The following is a 17,277-nucleotide window of genomic DNA, read 5'->3' as shown; positions in this document are numbered from 1 at the left end:
TTACTATTATCTTCATTTTATGGATATGGAACATGACACCAGTGATGTAATGAATTTCCTAAAGTCATTCAGATAATTAGTGGCCACTCAGTGCCAGGGCAAGAATTATAAAAAAGTTAGGTTTCCTACCAGACTATGGCTGTAGAATCATCTAAAACCAGAACTCCTGAGAATTTTCTGGTGTGGCTTGACACAATTCAAACAATAAACTAGACCAATGTGAACAAAGAGTCAACTGCGCTGAGAACAGAATGGATTTAGTAAGATAGCAGAGTTCTAACACTTTATAAAGAGCCCTAAGATTTCAGTGGCATAGGACTCTTAAAAAGAACGGCTAACTTATAAGACATAAAACTGGGTAGAGATATCAGCTGCACAGCCAAGAGTCACGAAAGAGTCACAGGTTCTCAAATTAAGTCAAGGAAAGTTACTAAAAACAAAACAAAACAAAAATAACCAACTTTAGGAAATAGACTTGATAAATTACGATTTGTAAGAACATATTGTTGTAAGAGCAAACACTTCCCTGCTAAAAAACTTAAAAAATGTAGTTCAAAAAAGCCAACAAAGGAAGTAAAACAGTATACCAAGGAAGGTAAAAGAGGAACAAAGGAACAATAACAAAACCACACATACAGAAAAAACAATAAAATGGTACATATCAACAAATAATATCAATAATTACATTGAAGGTCAATGAACTGAACATCTCCAATCAAAAGGCAGAGATTGTCAGACTGGATAAAAAAGCAAGATCTGACCATATACTGTTTCTCAGAGGCATGTTTTTGATTTAAAGACACAAATATCTTGTTAAGTCAAATAACGGAAGAAGATATAACATACAAACAGCATGAGAGCTGTCATGGCTATAATAATATCAGGCAAAATAGATTTTAAGAAAAGAAATACCGCTAGGGAGAAAGAAAAACATTTTATGATAAGTAGAAATACAAATGCAAGCACTTTAAATGAATACATATTTAAAAACAGGGCCCCAAAACATATAAAACAGAAACTGACATAATTGAAAGGAAAATAGACAATTTAATAATTATACCCGTAGATTTCAATATCCCACCCTCAGTAACTGACTGAACACCTAAAGGAAAGGACTACAAACATAAATGACCTAACATTTAAAATTTTTTTAATGTTTATTTATTTTTGAGAGTGGAAGAGAGACAAAGCATGAGTGGGGAGGAGCAGAGAAAGAGAGAGGCACAGAACCTGAAGCAGGCTCCAGGGTCTGTGCTGACAGCAGAGAGCCCGATGCGGGGCTCGAACTCATGAACCATGAGATCATGACCTGAGCCGAAGTTGGATGACACTTAACCGACTGAGTCACCCAGGCGCCCCAAATGACCTGACACTTATAGAACATTCCACCCAAAAGCAGCAGAATATGCCATTTTTAAGCACACATGGAACATACAGAGAAAAAAAGAAATTCCAGGACAGACCATATGCTAAGCTATAAAAATGTCTTCATGAATTTAAAAGGATTTAAATGGTTTAAGTATGTTCTCTAACCAGAATGGAATTAAATTTAAAAAAATCAACTACAGGAAGATATTTGAAAAATTCCCATACTGGGAAATAAAATAACAGAATGGTAAAACTGTGATGATTCTAAGATTTTACCCTAGCTGCAAGCTAAAAAGTTAACTTGCCACATATTTATGGATGCTAGAAGAACACATAAAACTCCTAGGACAGGGATATAGGACCTCTTTTTTTTCTTCTTTACAACAATACCAGGAGCCAGAGAATCACTATTTTGGGGCCAGTTTCCCAAGCCCCAGCTCCCACATGCAAGACAAAGAAGACCAGATGACCCATGCACATGTATAACACGAGGGGAGACCTGAGGCTATGAAACATGCATCTCTTATGATGGCAGCAGGCATCACTGCCCACTGCTGAGGACAAAGAGACTATCTCTACCTTCTGCGGCTGTTCATGGTACAAACATCTCTTAAAAGATAGGCCCAAACAAAGGCAGTCAGTTCCACTGCTCAGAAAATGTGCAGAAACACAAGTTCCATGCAGAATTATCCCCCAAGACAAACTTCTAAATAAAGAACAGACTAGGGATGCCTGGGTGGCTCAGTCAGTTAAGCCAGGTCATGATCTCACGGCTCGGGAGTTCAAGCCCCAGCCACAGACTCCTCACTGACAGTGCAGAACCTGCTTGGGTTCTCCTTCTCCCTCTCTCTCTGCCCCTCCCCTGTTCATATGTTCGCATGCTTTCTCTCTCTCAAGAATAAATAAAATTTTTAGAAAACTTAAAAAAGACTAAAGATATTACAAAGGAAACTAGACATTTTCAAAAACTGAGTAATAAAAACATGTGTCAAAATTTATGGAATCAAACTAAAGCAGTGTACAGGGCAAAATTCTTAGCTTTAAACACCTGTATTAGAAAAGGCAAAAAGGTCACAATAAAAAACTCTCAACCAACTACGAATATAATGGAACTTCCTCAACCTGAGGACATCTATGAAGAAACCTACAGCTAACATACTTAATGATGAAAAACTGAATGATTTCCCCCTATAATCAGAAACAAGGCAGAAGTATCTGTTCTAAACACTTTTATTCAACAATATACTGGTTCCAACCAGTCAGTGCAAAAAGCCAGGTTTTGGGGGGGGGGGGTGGGTGGGAATCCATATTGAAAAGGAAAAGTAAAACTGTCTTTACTCTCAGATGACATGATCCAATATGTAAAATATCTTAAAGAATCTACAAAAAAAAAACTACTAGAACTAACACATGACTTTAAACCACAAGATACAAAAATATACATAGAGCAAAACTAAATAACAGTTAAACGTTTATGTGGCAGCAACGAACAATCCAAAAATGAAATTACATTGCATTGTTTACAATAGCCCAAACTGAATTTCCTGGCTTTTCTATACTAACAAATATCTCTCTCTGAAATGATGTCTCACATGTAGTATCTTCAAGGTCCATCGTTAATCACAGTCATCTGTTCACCCAATGGTCACATATTGGCAAGTGGATAAACAAAATATGGTATATCCATACAACAGAACACTATTCAGTAATAAAAATGAATGGAATATGTATATATGCTTCAACAAGGATGAATCTCAAAAGCATTTTACTCAGTAAAAGAAGTCAGCTATAAAAAACATTACATTGTAGGATTCCATTGATATGCAATATCTAGAAAAGGGAAATCTATGGAGACGGAAATTAAACCAATAACTGCCTGGAGCTAATGGTGGTTGTGGAGATGGGCTGTAAACAGGCATGAGGGACTTTCCGGGGTGCTGGGAATCTCTAAAAGTGGGTAATGGGACAGATGCCCCACTCTACAATTTGCTGAATATTACTGAATTGAACACTTACAGTGTGTTCCTTCCCGGCAATTAAGTTGCCCAAATTATTGCCAAAATATGCATTTATTTGTGCTATTGTAAAGAAATTAAATAAAGTGAATAAGGAATGCACATAGGAGAAAAGTCAATCTTTAAATGTCTTTTCCACCGTACCCATGATGTGTTTCCTTCCTGTGACTGCCCTACTTATAGCTCCCTTAGCAGAAGTAAATGAAACCCTACAGAGTTGAGGGATATAAAAGCAATGATGAACTCTAGCATAAATGTCTTCCTCGCTAGGAACCTGTGGTTCTCACAAACAATTCATAGTCAACCAGGAGAAGGTATTATCAATGTTTTCCCATCCATACGCTACTGCCAAGTCTCACTTCTTACGTTTATCAAAGGACTCTAGCCTCCTAGCCTGGATGTGTTTAAAGCATTGCCCCACAAGTAGTTTTTATACTACACTTGTGCTAGCCCTTGGCTCTTAGTGAGCCTATCAACAAATCACAGCATGTGGTAACACTTAAATATCTACTTACCAAAAGAAATGTGCGGATTGTTCTTATTTTGTTAAGTTCAAGAAGCAATTTTTGGGCCTTCTCATGGTTACTACAGTATTCATCATAGATACGAAACTTGTCTTTCTGTGAATTCGAGTAAGGATAAGTTAGAGTCATTTTATTAGCCATTTTAAGATACTAACTCTGTGTGATGTTTATGAACAAACTTATAGTGTTTACTATATTTTGGGAGCTCTACTGTGTGTATATATATAAATACATTCTATTCATTGATTTTCTCTGACCCATAAAGAATAGCCTAAGGAAAAGGATAGGTTATATTAACCAGAGTCCAATATGATGTATGCAATAAGAAGTAAATGAACTAAATGGTAGCAATTACAGAGAAGAGAGTACTTAGCTTTACTGAGAGGACTCAGGTATAGCTTTAAAAAGAAAAAAAAATAGTATCTGTGCAGGGTCCAGGGAGATGAATCCATCATTCCCAGGCAGGGAGAGAGAAGGAAGCTTTTGGGATAGAGGGAAAAGCATGTGCCAGATTATATAGGAATAAAGAAACGTAGTACCCTGCGGTTCATATGCACCAATCTGGACAGTCGTGTTTAAGAGGGACACAGACAAACAGGAAAATACTCAGCAACAGGTGACTTAGATAACAAGTGATGATGGACTGTGAAGACACTACGTATGAGAGATCAGTTCAAAAAGAGGTATTTGTTAGTATAGTAAGGAAATGGTAGCTACTTTCAGATAGCTGTTTTATTGTAAAGGATTTACAACTCTACACATAAAACTAGGACCACTGGGTAGAAACTGCAAGGGCACTGATGGGCAGTGGGTAGGCAGATTCAAGATTAACATAAAGATTTTTTCTTTTTTTTTTTTTTGGTCTTTTAAAAAAATTTTTTTTTAAATTTACATCCAAATTAGTTAGCATATAGTGTGCAACAATGATTTCAGGAGTAGATTCCTTAGTTCCGCTTACCCATTTATCCCATCCCTCCTCCCACAACCCCTCCCATAACCCTCAGTTTGTTCTCCATATTTATGAGTCTCTTCTGTTTTGTCCCCCTCCCTGTTTTTATATTATTTTTGTTTCCCTTCCCTTATGTTCATCTGTTTTGTCTCTTAAAGTCCTCATATGAGTGAAGTTATATGATTTTTTTCTCTAATTTCACTTAGCATAATACCCTCCAGTTCCATCCACATAGTTGCAAAGCATAAAGATTTTCTAATGGTTAGAGCTGTCACTGAAAGTGGTCAAGCAGAAAAAAATGTAAACAACCTTCATATTTGCTACAAAGGGATACTGTCAAAAAGGGAGTCTTTTCACCATCATGATCTCTAAGTATCCTTCCATCACTAGATTTTTCTCCAAGTGGCCATGATTCGTATCTATCAAAGCAGTACCAATAAGAGGAAGACACAGAAAATGTGTTGATCTATATTAGAATAGGAGTATATCCTCTAAAATTTCAAAGACAGGCATCTGGAAAGCAACACTGAGTGTTATTTTATACAGCCAGTAGAAAATGTATTGAATTACTTATTTCAAGAGATGATATGACCCAGAATGAAACAAGCTTCAGAAATAGTTGAGTAAATTCACAGATGACAGATTCATAGTGTGTTACTGAGGAAATGGATGTCAGAGTGCAAGATTCCCATGTGCAGGACTGGACTGAAAGAGCAAATACTCCAGCTGGCAGAAGATTTGAATTCTTTCATGAAAAGGAACAGTCTGGATTAAGTGGACACAAACATGCGTGGTTTCCAGTCATGCCCAAGGAAAGCACAGCTTGATCTTGCTATGTCCAAGGAGCTTCTCCTTTTAATATCATTATCTGTATGAAATATATCCTGAATATTAAAAAAACATATGCAGAGTCTGCTCACTACATATAGAAATATAGATCTAGAAACTACATATGGTTACCTTTATAAAAGTTAAATAGGAATAAAAACGTGTTTTTAATGTTTATTTTTGACAAAGAGAGAGACAGAGCACAAGTGGGGGAAGGGCAGAGAGAGAAGCAGACACAGAATCCGAAGCAGGCTCCAGGCTCCAAGCTGTCAGCACAGAGACTGACACAGGGCTCAAACTGATGAGCTGTGAATCATGACCTGAGCTGAAGTCTGATGGTTAACTGACTAAGCCACCCAGGCGCCCCAAAGGTTAAATAGAAATAAAAATAAACAAAAACTGGGGCATCTGGGTGGCTCAGTTGGTTAAGCATCTGACTCTTGGTTTTGGTTCAGGTCATGATCTCATGGTCTGTGGGCTCGAGTCCCACGTTGGGCTCTGCACTGACAGTGCAGAACCTGCTTGGGATTCTCTCTCTCTCCCTCTCTCTGCTTGTGCTCTCTCTTTCTCTCAAAAATAAATAAACTTTAAAAAAAGAAATCAAAATAAACAAAAATTGACTTCTTTGACAAAACACTTTGATATTTTTAAATAAAACATTAATTATATAGCATTTTGATACATAAATGGATTCAGATTGGTATTCTGAAAATAAGCATCAGTGGAATATACATATATAGCAGTACTATTTTTATTTTTAGTATGAATGCCCTCAGTTCTAAAAACAATTTTCATTTTCAGGTGACTTTTTACTTTGCAAATTGATTGCACAAATAATTTCAACTGCCGTGTCCAGAGGGATGGAAATGATCACACAATCATGACGTATGATTTGAAACACCAGAATACTGACTGGCTATTCTTCTGTACGGCTCAGTACAACCTTCTGAGGAACCATCCTTGGGAAAAACTCAGATTCAGGCATATGTGTACCTAGAGTGAATAGGTTTGTCCACCCGCAGGTTTGTCACCAGTCGATTAAAAAGGGAACATTCTGACTAACAAAAGGCTCATCACGCCATTATAAGAGTAAGGATTTTCTGCCTCAAAAGGGAAATGCTCTATGTTTGAGAGAAACATAAAAATCCATTCATTATGAACAGCCTGAATATTCATTAGAATTCAAAGCTACAGAGCATGCGAAGAACTAACTTGTTGGGGAAAAGAAAAGGCTGTTTATTCTTCACTGAATAAAATGGATGATGTGAGGCCCTCACCCCTTTCTGGCTCTAAGTGGAAGATTTCATTGGCCTTAAAAGACCCCAAACTTTTGGTGTCACATTTTGCTTCTAATGCTGAATTCCCACATTCCCTTGTGCCAAACGCTAGACCTTAAAATCTAGGGGAAAGAGCTTTTAAAATAAACAGAAATTTATCCTACAAAGTGAAGAAAGCAGGTTCCCACTTCTTGCTGAGCATTAGGTTCTGGATGTAGGCATTCTTCCACGACTTTTAAAAATTCCTTATGTACTGCAAGGATATCTTCAATGTTTGAGAACAGCATCTGCAAATACATGTAAGTGCAATAGTGAAGCAGGTTAAAAACAAAAACAACTAAAAAAAAACCAAACAAACAAAACAAAAAACCAAAAAAACACACAAGTCCGTAAGAGTACAGTATTCTATTTCCAAGCTGAAAACTTCAGGGCATAGCAAGCCAGTCAGCAGAGTGCCAATTTTGTCTGGACATCCTCTCCACCCCCACACAACTCTGGGAATCAGGAACCTATTCCTGGCTCTCAGGAAAAGCCTAAGTGACTAAATCCAAGCAGGACAGTCCCCACCCTATTAGCGAAAATGGGCGGCAGGTAAAATCGTGCAGGCGGATTTGCTGGCAGGCTGTGTGGGACAAGGGTTTCTTTGCTCTCTAGAAAGGCATCCTGGAATGGACCGCCCTTTTCCCCCCTCTGGAAAGGTGCTGTGTCTGGAAGTGACAGCTGGGACAGCTACAGGGTCATTTTGCAGCTGCGGGAGGAGCCAGTCCACGGCCAAGCTGATAACCTGGATGTCAGAGTGAAGAGGTACAGAGAACCTGGCAACCTTATTGACCTCCCTGAGCCACAGGTCCTGAACCTTTTTTTCTGTCTGGAGTTTCCCAATACGAGAGACAAAGCATCTTCAAGCCATCTGAATAATACAGACACTTGTCTTTTGCTTTCCACCAAAAGCACACAAACTAAAATACTCCCACGGTGAGGAGAATTGGAAAGTTAGTATTTAATTTATGAAAAAAATACTCGGAAGGGCCTAAAAAATCCTTGGATTTTTTTCTATTTTTAGTAAAGTAAAACAGCAAATCAGCACCAAAAATAAACATCAATGATGATTTATAGAACTTAAATGAGTAATAACAATAGTACAATTAATTTTCATGTATCTCCTCCCCCTTTACAAACCTCCTCATAATTTTTCTTCCCTGCAGCTTAACAGGAAATTCTTATCCATTTGTTTCTGAGTCCAAGATATTATGCGAACTTTTTCTGCACCAATGAACCACCCAAATCATTTGTTCTTTAGAGATCAGAGACTGGAAGTTGCATCTGTCCACCTCTTGCCTTCCTCTTACACACACAACTCTGCTCCCTCCCTCTCACGGACTCTGAGGTTCTCAGTCTGGGTTTGTTTTCCTTCCTTTTTTCAAACTGCCCTAAGGCCTTGGCAAAAAAGAAAAAAAGTCTCCATGTCTTCTATGTCATCATCATAACCCTCTGTTTCTTTTCCCGACATCGTTTCCCTTTTTCTCAGCGTCGCCCACACAAGTGCCTGGCACAGAGCTTCTACTGGTACCAGTAAGCTGAAGAACACTCAAGTAACATCCCACAGATAAAATCTTATCTGAGGAGAATGTGTGCTTGTGTTGAGGGCAAACTGCAACTCCTCACCTTCACTGTTTCCTCTGTTACATTTTTGTCAATTTTTGACGCGGCGCACTGGTTCATTCGGTGTAAGAATGCCTGCATGAAACAAAAAAAAAGATATTTTGAAGGTGACATTAGGTTAATAAAATAACAGGGTGTTGAAGAGAACTAATTCTGTTTTACAGGAAACCAAAGTTTAAAACTCTAATAACTATTAGACTTAAGAGTCCAATGTTTTGGGGGAGCCTGGGGGGCTCAATCAGTTAAATGTCCGATTCTTAATTTTGGCTCAGGTCACGATCTCACGATTTGTGAGATTGAACCCCACAACGGACTCTCAGCTGACAACGGGGAGCCTGCTTGGGATTCTCTCTCTCTCCCTTTCTCTCTGTTCCTCTGCCACTTACACATGAGCACTTTTGTGTGCTCTAAGTAAATAAATACACGTAAGGGAAAAAAAGAGTCAAATGTTTCCTAAACTTCTAAGTCTTATGAAGCACAAGACCAAACTCTAATGAAAAATGAGATTTCTGATAAAAAAACAAAGGGTCAGAAATTCCAGTGACCTTTTTGGAACTGAGAGAGATTGAAAGAAGGAGGTAGGGAGGAAGGGATAGAGATAGTCAGTGAAAGAGGAAGAGAGAGTGTGACTCTTCAAGAAGGAATGGAGGGATTTCTCTTCCTCTCTTACTTCCTCCCCCAAGTTTTAGAAAGACGGATTTGGTATTCCTGGGATCAGGTCAGGGCTCTCCATAGGCCTATGGTAGGCAAATAAGTTCATTAGTATTTCAAAGATCTGGACTCTTCTTGACAAGTCATTAAGCTTGGACTCATGACTAAATACACTATTATTTTTGCAAAGGAAAAAAGCAGAAAGAGTTGTTTACACTGGGTCTTAAAAGAGAAGGTTTGGAAGGAAAAGGAGAAGTGACTTTCCATCCAGCATATCTGGTTTGTGTCTTTAAGACATCGTTCATTAACTATCTAGTGATCAGGTGAGATCACTGCCTTCCCTGTTTGTCTTAAGAACTTCAGCCACTACCTGCCAAGTCAGGGTCTGACTGCATAGCCCACCAATCCCCAGAATACACAGAGGCTCCAAGGAGTCTCTGGAAACTACATCAAACGAATGAAGATTAAGGTAAGAATCCCATTTTAATGTTTATTTATTTATTTTGAGAGAGACAGAGACAGAGACAGAGGCAGAGAAAAAAGGGAGAGAGAGAATCCCAAGCAGGCTCCCACTGCCAGTGCAAAGCCCAACATGGGGCTTGAGCCCACAAACTGTGAGATCATAACCTGATCTGAAACCATGACTTGGATGCTTAACTGAATAAGCCACCCGGGCACCCCAAGAATCCCATGTTTGACCTGGTATACTTACAAAGATTTAAGAGACTAAGACAACCCAGTATTGTTCAAATGTTCCAAAGTTACCATCCTCAAGACATTGCTAGTAAGAGTATAAAATGGCACATTTGTGGGGACAATACAACTTAACAATATATCTCAAATTTTTAAATGGGCATTTCCTTTAACCCAGCAATTCTACTTCTAGGAATCTATCCTAAGAAAACATTCAGACAAGGGGTTACAGTATATGGATTACAAAAGTGGAAACACTGAAAACAACCTAATGCCCATCAATAAGGGAATCATTTAATATATTATGGTACATGCAAATTATAAAATACCATGCAGAAGTATAATGACAAATAGAATGTGATATAAATTACATATAATTATGTGCATATAAAACAGATGTCTATAAAATACTGTTTGGTGAAAATTTTACTAATCAGCATACTTGAAATGTACTGACATATATGTACACACATATACATATTACATGCCATTATATACACATAAATATACATGTGTAATGGTAGTGTGCATTCATACTGAGAAAATATGTAGCATATACCAAATGCAAACAGTGGTTAAAGATGACCTTTATACACTTTCTTATGCTCAGAATATTTGGCTGCGAGCATATTATAACTTTTGTGAAAAGAAAAACAAAAGTATTTAACAGAAACAAAACAAATGAGCCACAGGATGTCATTCCTAGCATTAGCTTCAGACCCATCTCTATTCCCGATTACACCAGTTCATGTTTCAGAGTCTATAACAACAAAGCCACATCAGTACTAGTAGATCCAACTGAATGAAATAAGTCAGCTGAATTAAATAAACTGAATAGAAAAGTACTGAATGTCACCTTAATTCTTTCATTGGAAAGTGTATATGATATGCGATGTGAGTTTTGAACTATTATCTATAGTTAGGTGTAACTGGCAACCTACAGAGATTCTGAATTTCCTGACTTTGCCCATCTTAATTAGTATGAGTCTTATTTTTAATTTTAGTTTTGGTTTTGTTGAATATTTTCCATGTATTCATACCAAAAATCGTCTGTTAGCTCTTTCTACTTAGTCTTAAAGTAACATGGTAGTTTAGTTGCCTAGTTTACATTTCACGTTAACCACACAGTAAACAGGTAACCTCTCACACAAGCAAAACTAAACGTTCACCTCTAAATTTATAAACATTTTTCTTCATGAACTGAACTCAGTAACATTCTGAAGCTGATAAATGAAAGTCTGGAGGTAGTACAAATGAATCAAAATATGAGTTAAAAGGAAACATACAAACTGAGACAGTAAACTATATCTTCATCTGACTTTTTATCTTCTTACCCTCTGTGACAATATGGAACTTTTTGTTTAACTGTGAATGAAATAGAACCTGGAACTTGTTAGCATTTCTGATCAAGCATTTATTTTCCTGAGAACTTCATTTTATGCACAGAGAAGGCAGATTTCAGATACTTTGCCCAGAACGCAAAATCATGAAAACAGACATTTTTGACAAAACCTAGAAATCTTCCTTCCTCAATATAAAGAAAAATAACCTGTCTTCAGAACTGTCTTTTAACAACCTTTCAGACTTTAGTAATTAGTGCATTTAATTTTTTTCCTGTCAGTCAAAGAAGCATTAATACCCTAAATACAAAAATACATGAAGGATTTAATATGCTGTTTTACCTCTGCATTCATTTATTCCCATTGGTCCAGAATTTCATCAGAATTAGATCATCCTCATTTTGATACAAATATACTGGAAAAAGGCTTATAAATGCCAGTGGTTCTCAAACTTTTTATTGTGTATAATAGTTGGAGAGTATTTCTAAATGCAGATTCCCTGGCCCTATCCCCAGAAGGTCTGATTTGGCAGATTGGTTGAGGACCCAGAAATCTGTATTTTGAGTAAGTTCCCTAGATGATTCTGATGCAATTGGTCCTGAGACTACATCTGATGAAAATTTCTTTATGTGTTTTTCTTCCAAAGACTGAAGACTTTGAGGAAACAAGTCAGTGGGTCTCAATGGAGAAAACTTCTTGGCTTTCCAACCCTATGCACAATACCCTCTCACTCAACCAGTTGGAGTTTCTGCTATTCCACAAGAAAACCCTCCCTCCAACCATGAAAATCACAATCTGCATAAATGGGTCATAATACTCTCTGAAGGCTAGGGAGATGCAAAGACCAGCGAGATAAGACAGACTAAGTGAGGTTTGCAGGTGCCCCTCCTTGTACCTTCCAGCTTGCAGGTGTGTTGGCAGTTCAGCTTGCCAGGATTCCCCTAGCAATGATTACACAACACATTCCGAGATATCACTACAGTCAGGGACTACTGTTTTCCTACACAGACAGCAGAACTCTTTATCTTCTCTTCAATTTGCTCCATGTTGTTTCCTTCCTATCATGTATTTGGTAAAACGGGTTAAATGCCATACATTAATTAAAGCTTAAGAGAGCTAAAAATGTCACAAATTTGCAACCAATAAATTAAAAGAGGGAAGGAGATTATATGTAAGAGGGAGATGACAGCTATTCCCTTCTTCCTTGTCTGTCTATCTGGGCCACCACTTACTCAAAAGGAAAGGCAAATCCATGATGAGATAAAATCCATGATTTTATTCTCAGAATGCACTTGTTTATGATTTCAGTGTACTAAATTATCTCCCTCAATTCATTTTTGTCCTCCCCACTCTTTACATCAGGCACACATAGTAGATAACTCTTTGTGGGTATTCTTCTTTGATACAACACCAAAACTCAGTAAGTGGTAGTTTCTTAAAGGTTAGTCATGAATGATTTTTAATCTGAAACCAACCATATCAGTGAACTTTTCATACTCTGCTACATTAAAACCAATTGAGGGTGCGTGTATGGCTCAGTGGGTTAAATAAGCAGCCCACATCGGCTCAGGTTATGGTCTCGTGGTCCATGAATTTGAGCCCCGCATCAGGCTCTGTGCTGACAGCTCAGAGCCTGGAGCCTGCTTCGGATCCTGTGTCTCCCTCTCTCTCTGCCCCTCCACTGCTCACACTCTGTCTCTCTCAGAAATCAATAAACATTTTAAAAAATTAAAAAAACAATCGATTTATCTTGCAATTTGAAGGGATCTTTTATCTATGCTTGATGCTGTAAATTTTTTTAACAATGCTTCACTAAGAATTATATATATCTTCAAAATATTAACACGTCTTGTTATACGATATCAAAAAAACTCACATCACATTAGTTACTATCAGTATCCAACTCACTAGAGAAGTCTTTAAGTATTAGGAGGCTATCCAGCTCACAGACGTAAATTTTCCAAAACTCTAAATTCACTCGCAAGCTTGAATTTTCATCATCAACAAATACTATCGGTTGTTTTCCTTGAAGTGACAGGTTCACTTCTTTCTTTGTTGAATAAACTATCTGCCAAATACTCCAGTGCCCTGAAACTAAAACCACAGTTTACCTCATAGTTGTTATTTCAAGTAAATATAATGTTCCATAGCAACTCAATCACAAATTCTGTCCATGGGACAACCATAATATTTGAGTATGCAGAAGTACTTAGGTGTACTTCCTGTTTCAGAATATTAAAAGGCATGTGCTCAAGAGTCACAATTTAGTACAATTAATAATTTTTACAGCTTCACAAGAACACTCTTAGGTGAAACAGGAATCCTCTACCACCCTTCCCCCACGAGTGAGTGACAGTGAAATATACAGTGAAATATACCTAGTACAATTTGGTGCCACTACTCTTTAGTGGCACTCTTTAATTCACATTAAAGCATCAGCAGTTTTACACATCATTGCTTTTGCACGATCAGTGCAAGCATCCACACAGAAAAAATAAAAGCAAATAAAGTCTTAGTATTACAATGAAAATAGTTTCACCTTACATATCCCCTGGAAGGATTTCACAAAACCCTAAAAGACTGCAAAGCACACCTTGAAAAGCACTGTTCTAGGCATATAGGATATATCAATAAACAAAATAGTCAAAAATTTCTGCTTATATTCTAGTAGAGGGAGGCATAATATACAATAAATATAATAAATGTATTTGGCACATTAGAAGCCAGGTGTTAAAAGTAAGCAATGAACTTACTATGATAATAAAAACAGATCTACACATATTTGAAAAAAAAATATAACACCTCGCAATGATTCCAAAGCTCTCCAGAGATTCAGAAATCCAGAGCCCAAAATTTATCACCATAAATCTATACCACTCAATTCTATTACTTAATTATATTTGACTTTTCTCTTGTACATTCATGGCATCACTTCTTTCCTTCCTTTTATGTCTCTACTTTGCCCTATTACTTTCAGTACCCACTCTATGCATAAGACTAATAATGGGATGGGACTCTTCGGCCTCCATCTACAGTTTCCAAATACCTCCAAAAACAGGGAAGTATTCAAGTTTATTTTTACTGCCAAGCACTCAGGACTCATTTGGGTAAGGGAATAAACAAAATTAAAAACACAAGGAAATTACCAACTACAGATTTTTTTTTTTAATTTTTAATGTTAATTTTGAGAGAGAGAGTGCAAGCAGGGGAGGGGCAGAGAAAGAGGGAGACACAGAATTCCAAGCAGGCTCCAGGCTCTGAGCTGTAAGCACAGAGCCCAGTGCAGGGCTTGAACTCACAAACTGTGAGGTCATGACCTGAGCTGAAGCTGGACGCTTAACCGACTAAGCCACCCAGGTGCCCCCAACTACAGATATTTTTGTAGTTATCTTACACTGATAATGTTATACCCACAAATGATAGTCTAAATGAAATGGATCAAATCCTTGACAAACATAATCTGCCAAAATTCACACAAAGAGTAATATAATATGAACAGGACTCTATCTATTAAAAGGACTGAATCAATATTTAATAACCTTCCAAGACAGAAAGTGCCAGGCCCAAATCAGTTCACTGGTAAATTTTACCAAACATTTAAAGAATAAATTATACCAATTCTCTACAATCTCTTTCAGAAGATAGTAGAGGAAATTTTTCCTAACTTGTTCCATGAGGCCAGCATCACCCTAATACCAAAACCAAAGAATTCACAAGAAAACTATAGACCAATATCTCTTAAAAATATAGATGCAAAAGTTCTAAGCAAAATATTGACAAACAACAGCCAAAAACCTATAAAAACAATTATACATCACAACCAAGGGGGGTTTATCCCAAGTATGAAAAGCTGGTTCAAAATTCTAAAATCAATTAATGAAATCCAACACATCGCCAGTCTTAGAAGAAAAATCCATATGATCAACAGATGCAGAAAAAGCATTTGAGAAATCCAACACCCAGTCATGACAAATATTCTCAGTAAACTAATAAGAGGGAAATGTCCTCAACATTATTTTAAAAATCTTAAAAAAAAAAAAAAAGCCTACAGCTAACATCATACATAATGGTGAGAAACTAGAAGCTTTCCCACTACAATCAAGACCAAGGCAAGAACGTCTCCTCTCACCATTCCCTTTTAACATTGTCCTGAATTTTCTAGCTAATACAATAAGACAAAAAAGAAAATAATAGGTATATAAATTGGAAAGGAAAAATAAAATTTTCCTTGTTCATAAATGATATGATTGTCTATGTAGAAAATCTGAAAGAATTGACCCTAAACATTCCTGGACTTGATAAGATCTTATAGCAAGGCTGAAGGATACAAGATTAATATACAAAAGTCAATCACTTTCCTCTATACCAGCAATGAACAAGTGGAAACTGAAATTAAACACACTACCATTTACATTAGCACCTCCAAAAATGAAATATTTGTGTATAAGCCTTAAAAAAATGTGTATAACATCTGAATGAGGAGCACTACAGAACTCTGATAAAAATGATCAAAGAAGACCAAATAAATGGAGACACAGTTCACATTCATGGATAGGAAGACTCAATAGCATCAAGATGCTAGTTCTTCCCAACTAGAACTGTAGATTTAACACAATTCTAATAAAAATTCCAGCAAGTTATTTTGTGGATATCAACAAAATGATTATAAGTTTATATGGAGAGATAAAAGACTCAGAGTAGCCAAAACAATATTAAAGAATAAGAACAGGGAACCTGGGTAGCTCAGTTGGCTAAGCATCAACTCTGGCTTTTGGCTCAGGTCATGATCTCAGGGTTGTGGGATTGAGCCCCATGTCAGGTTCTGTGCTGGGTGTAGAGCCTGCTAAGATTCTCTCTCTTTCTCTCTCTCTCTCTCTCTCTCTCCCTCCCTCCCTCTTCCCCTCCCTTCCTCCCTCCTTCCCCCCCCCTTCCTCTGTCCCTCTGTCAACCTCTGCCCTTCCCCCACTCACACTCGTTCTCTCTCTCTCTCTCTCTCTCTCGAAGAAGAAGAAGAAGAAGAAGAAGAAGAACAAAATCAGAGGACTCAGAGGACTGAGACTACCTGACTTCAAGGCTTATTCTAAAGCTACAGTAATCAAAACAGTGTGGAATTGGTTAAAGAACATACAAACAAATAAATGGAATACAACAGAGAGCCCAGAAACAGATTTACACAAATATAGTCAACTCTTTGACAAAAGAGAAAATGTTATATGATGAAGAAAGGATGATCTTTTCAGTAAATGGTGCTGGAACAACTGAATATTCACATGTGAAAAGAAAAAGAAAGAAAGAATCTAGACACAGACCTTACATCCTTCTGAAAAATTACCTCAAAATGGATCAGACCCAAATGTAAAATGCAAAATTATAAAACACCTAGAAGAGTATGGTGATGACTTTTTTAGATAAAACACCAAAGGCATGATTATGAAAGATTTATGGATATCATTAAAGTTAAAAACTTCTCCTCTGTGAAGGACAAGAGAATGAGAATCCTAGCCTCAAACTGGGAGAGAAAATATTTCCCAAAGACATATATGATAAAGAACTATTGTCCAAAATGTACAAAGAACTCATAAAACTCCAACATCAATAAAATCAACAACCAAATTAAAAAATGGGCAAAAGAACTGAACAGGCACCTCAGTAGAGAATATACACGGATGGCAAATAAGCATATAAAAACTTGTTCAAATAGTACATTATTAGGCAATTGCAAATTAAAACAACAAGATACTACACATCTATCGGAAAGGACAAAATCCAAAATACTGACAATGCCAAAGAATGTGGAGTAATCAGTAACTCTCCTTCATTGCTCGTAGGAATGAAAAATGATATAGTCACTTTGGAAGACAGTTTGGCATATTCTTAACATAAATGTTCTTACCATGCAATCCAGCAATCATATTTCTCAGAAGTTACCTAGATGAGATGAAAACTTATATCCATAACAAAACCTGCACC

General features: G+C 37.1%; 1 protein-coding gene across 1 annotated transcript in view; it reads right to left on the bottom strand.

The window, feature by feature from the left end:
- The window catches only part of PREX2 (phosphatidylinositol-3,4,5-trisphosphate dependent Rac exchange factor 2), a 288,123-nt gene that overhangs the window by 210,084 nt on the left and 60,762 nt on the right, over positions 1-17,277 (bottom strand). Inside the window, exons 2-4 of the mRNA XM_042973055.1 lie at positions 8,627-8,698; positions 7,126-7,248; positions 3,899-4,003 (exon numbers count right to left, since the gene is read on the bottom strand). Of these exons, the coding sequence (XP_042828989.1) occupies positions 3,899-4,003; positions 7,126-7,248; positions 8,627-8,698 (300 nt within the window). The remainder of the gene's footprint in view (positions 1-3,898; positions 4,004-7,125; positions 7,249-8,626; positions 8,699-17,277) is intronic.

This window comes from Panthera tigris, chromosome F2 (genome assembly GCF_018350195.1).
Source record: "Panthera tigris isolate Pti1 chromosome F2, P.tigris_Pti1_mat1.1, whole genome shotgun sequence".
NCBI lineage: Eukaryota > Metazoa > Chordata > Mammalia > Carnivora > Felidae > Panthera > Panthera tigris.
This window is presented reverse-complemented; position numbering and strand designations above follow the sequence as displayed.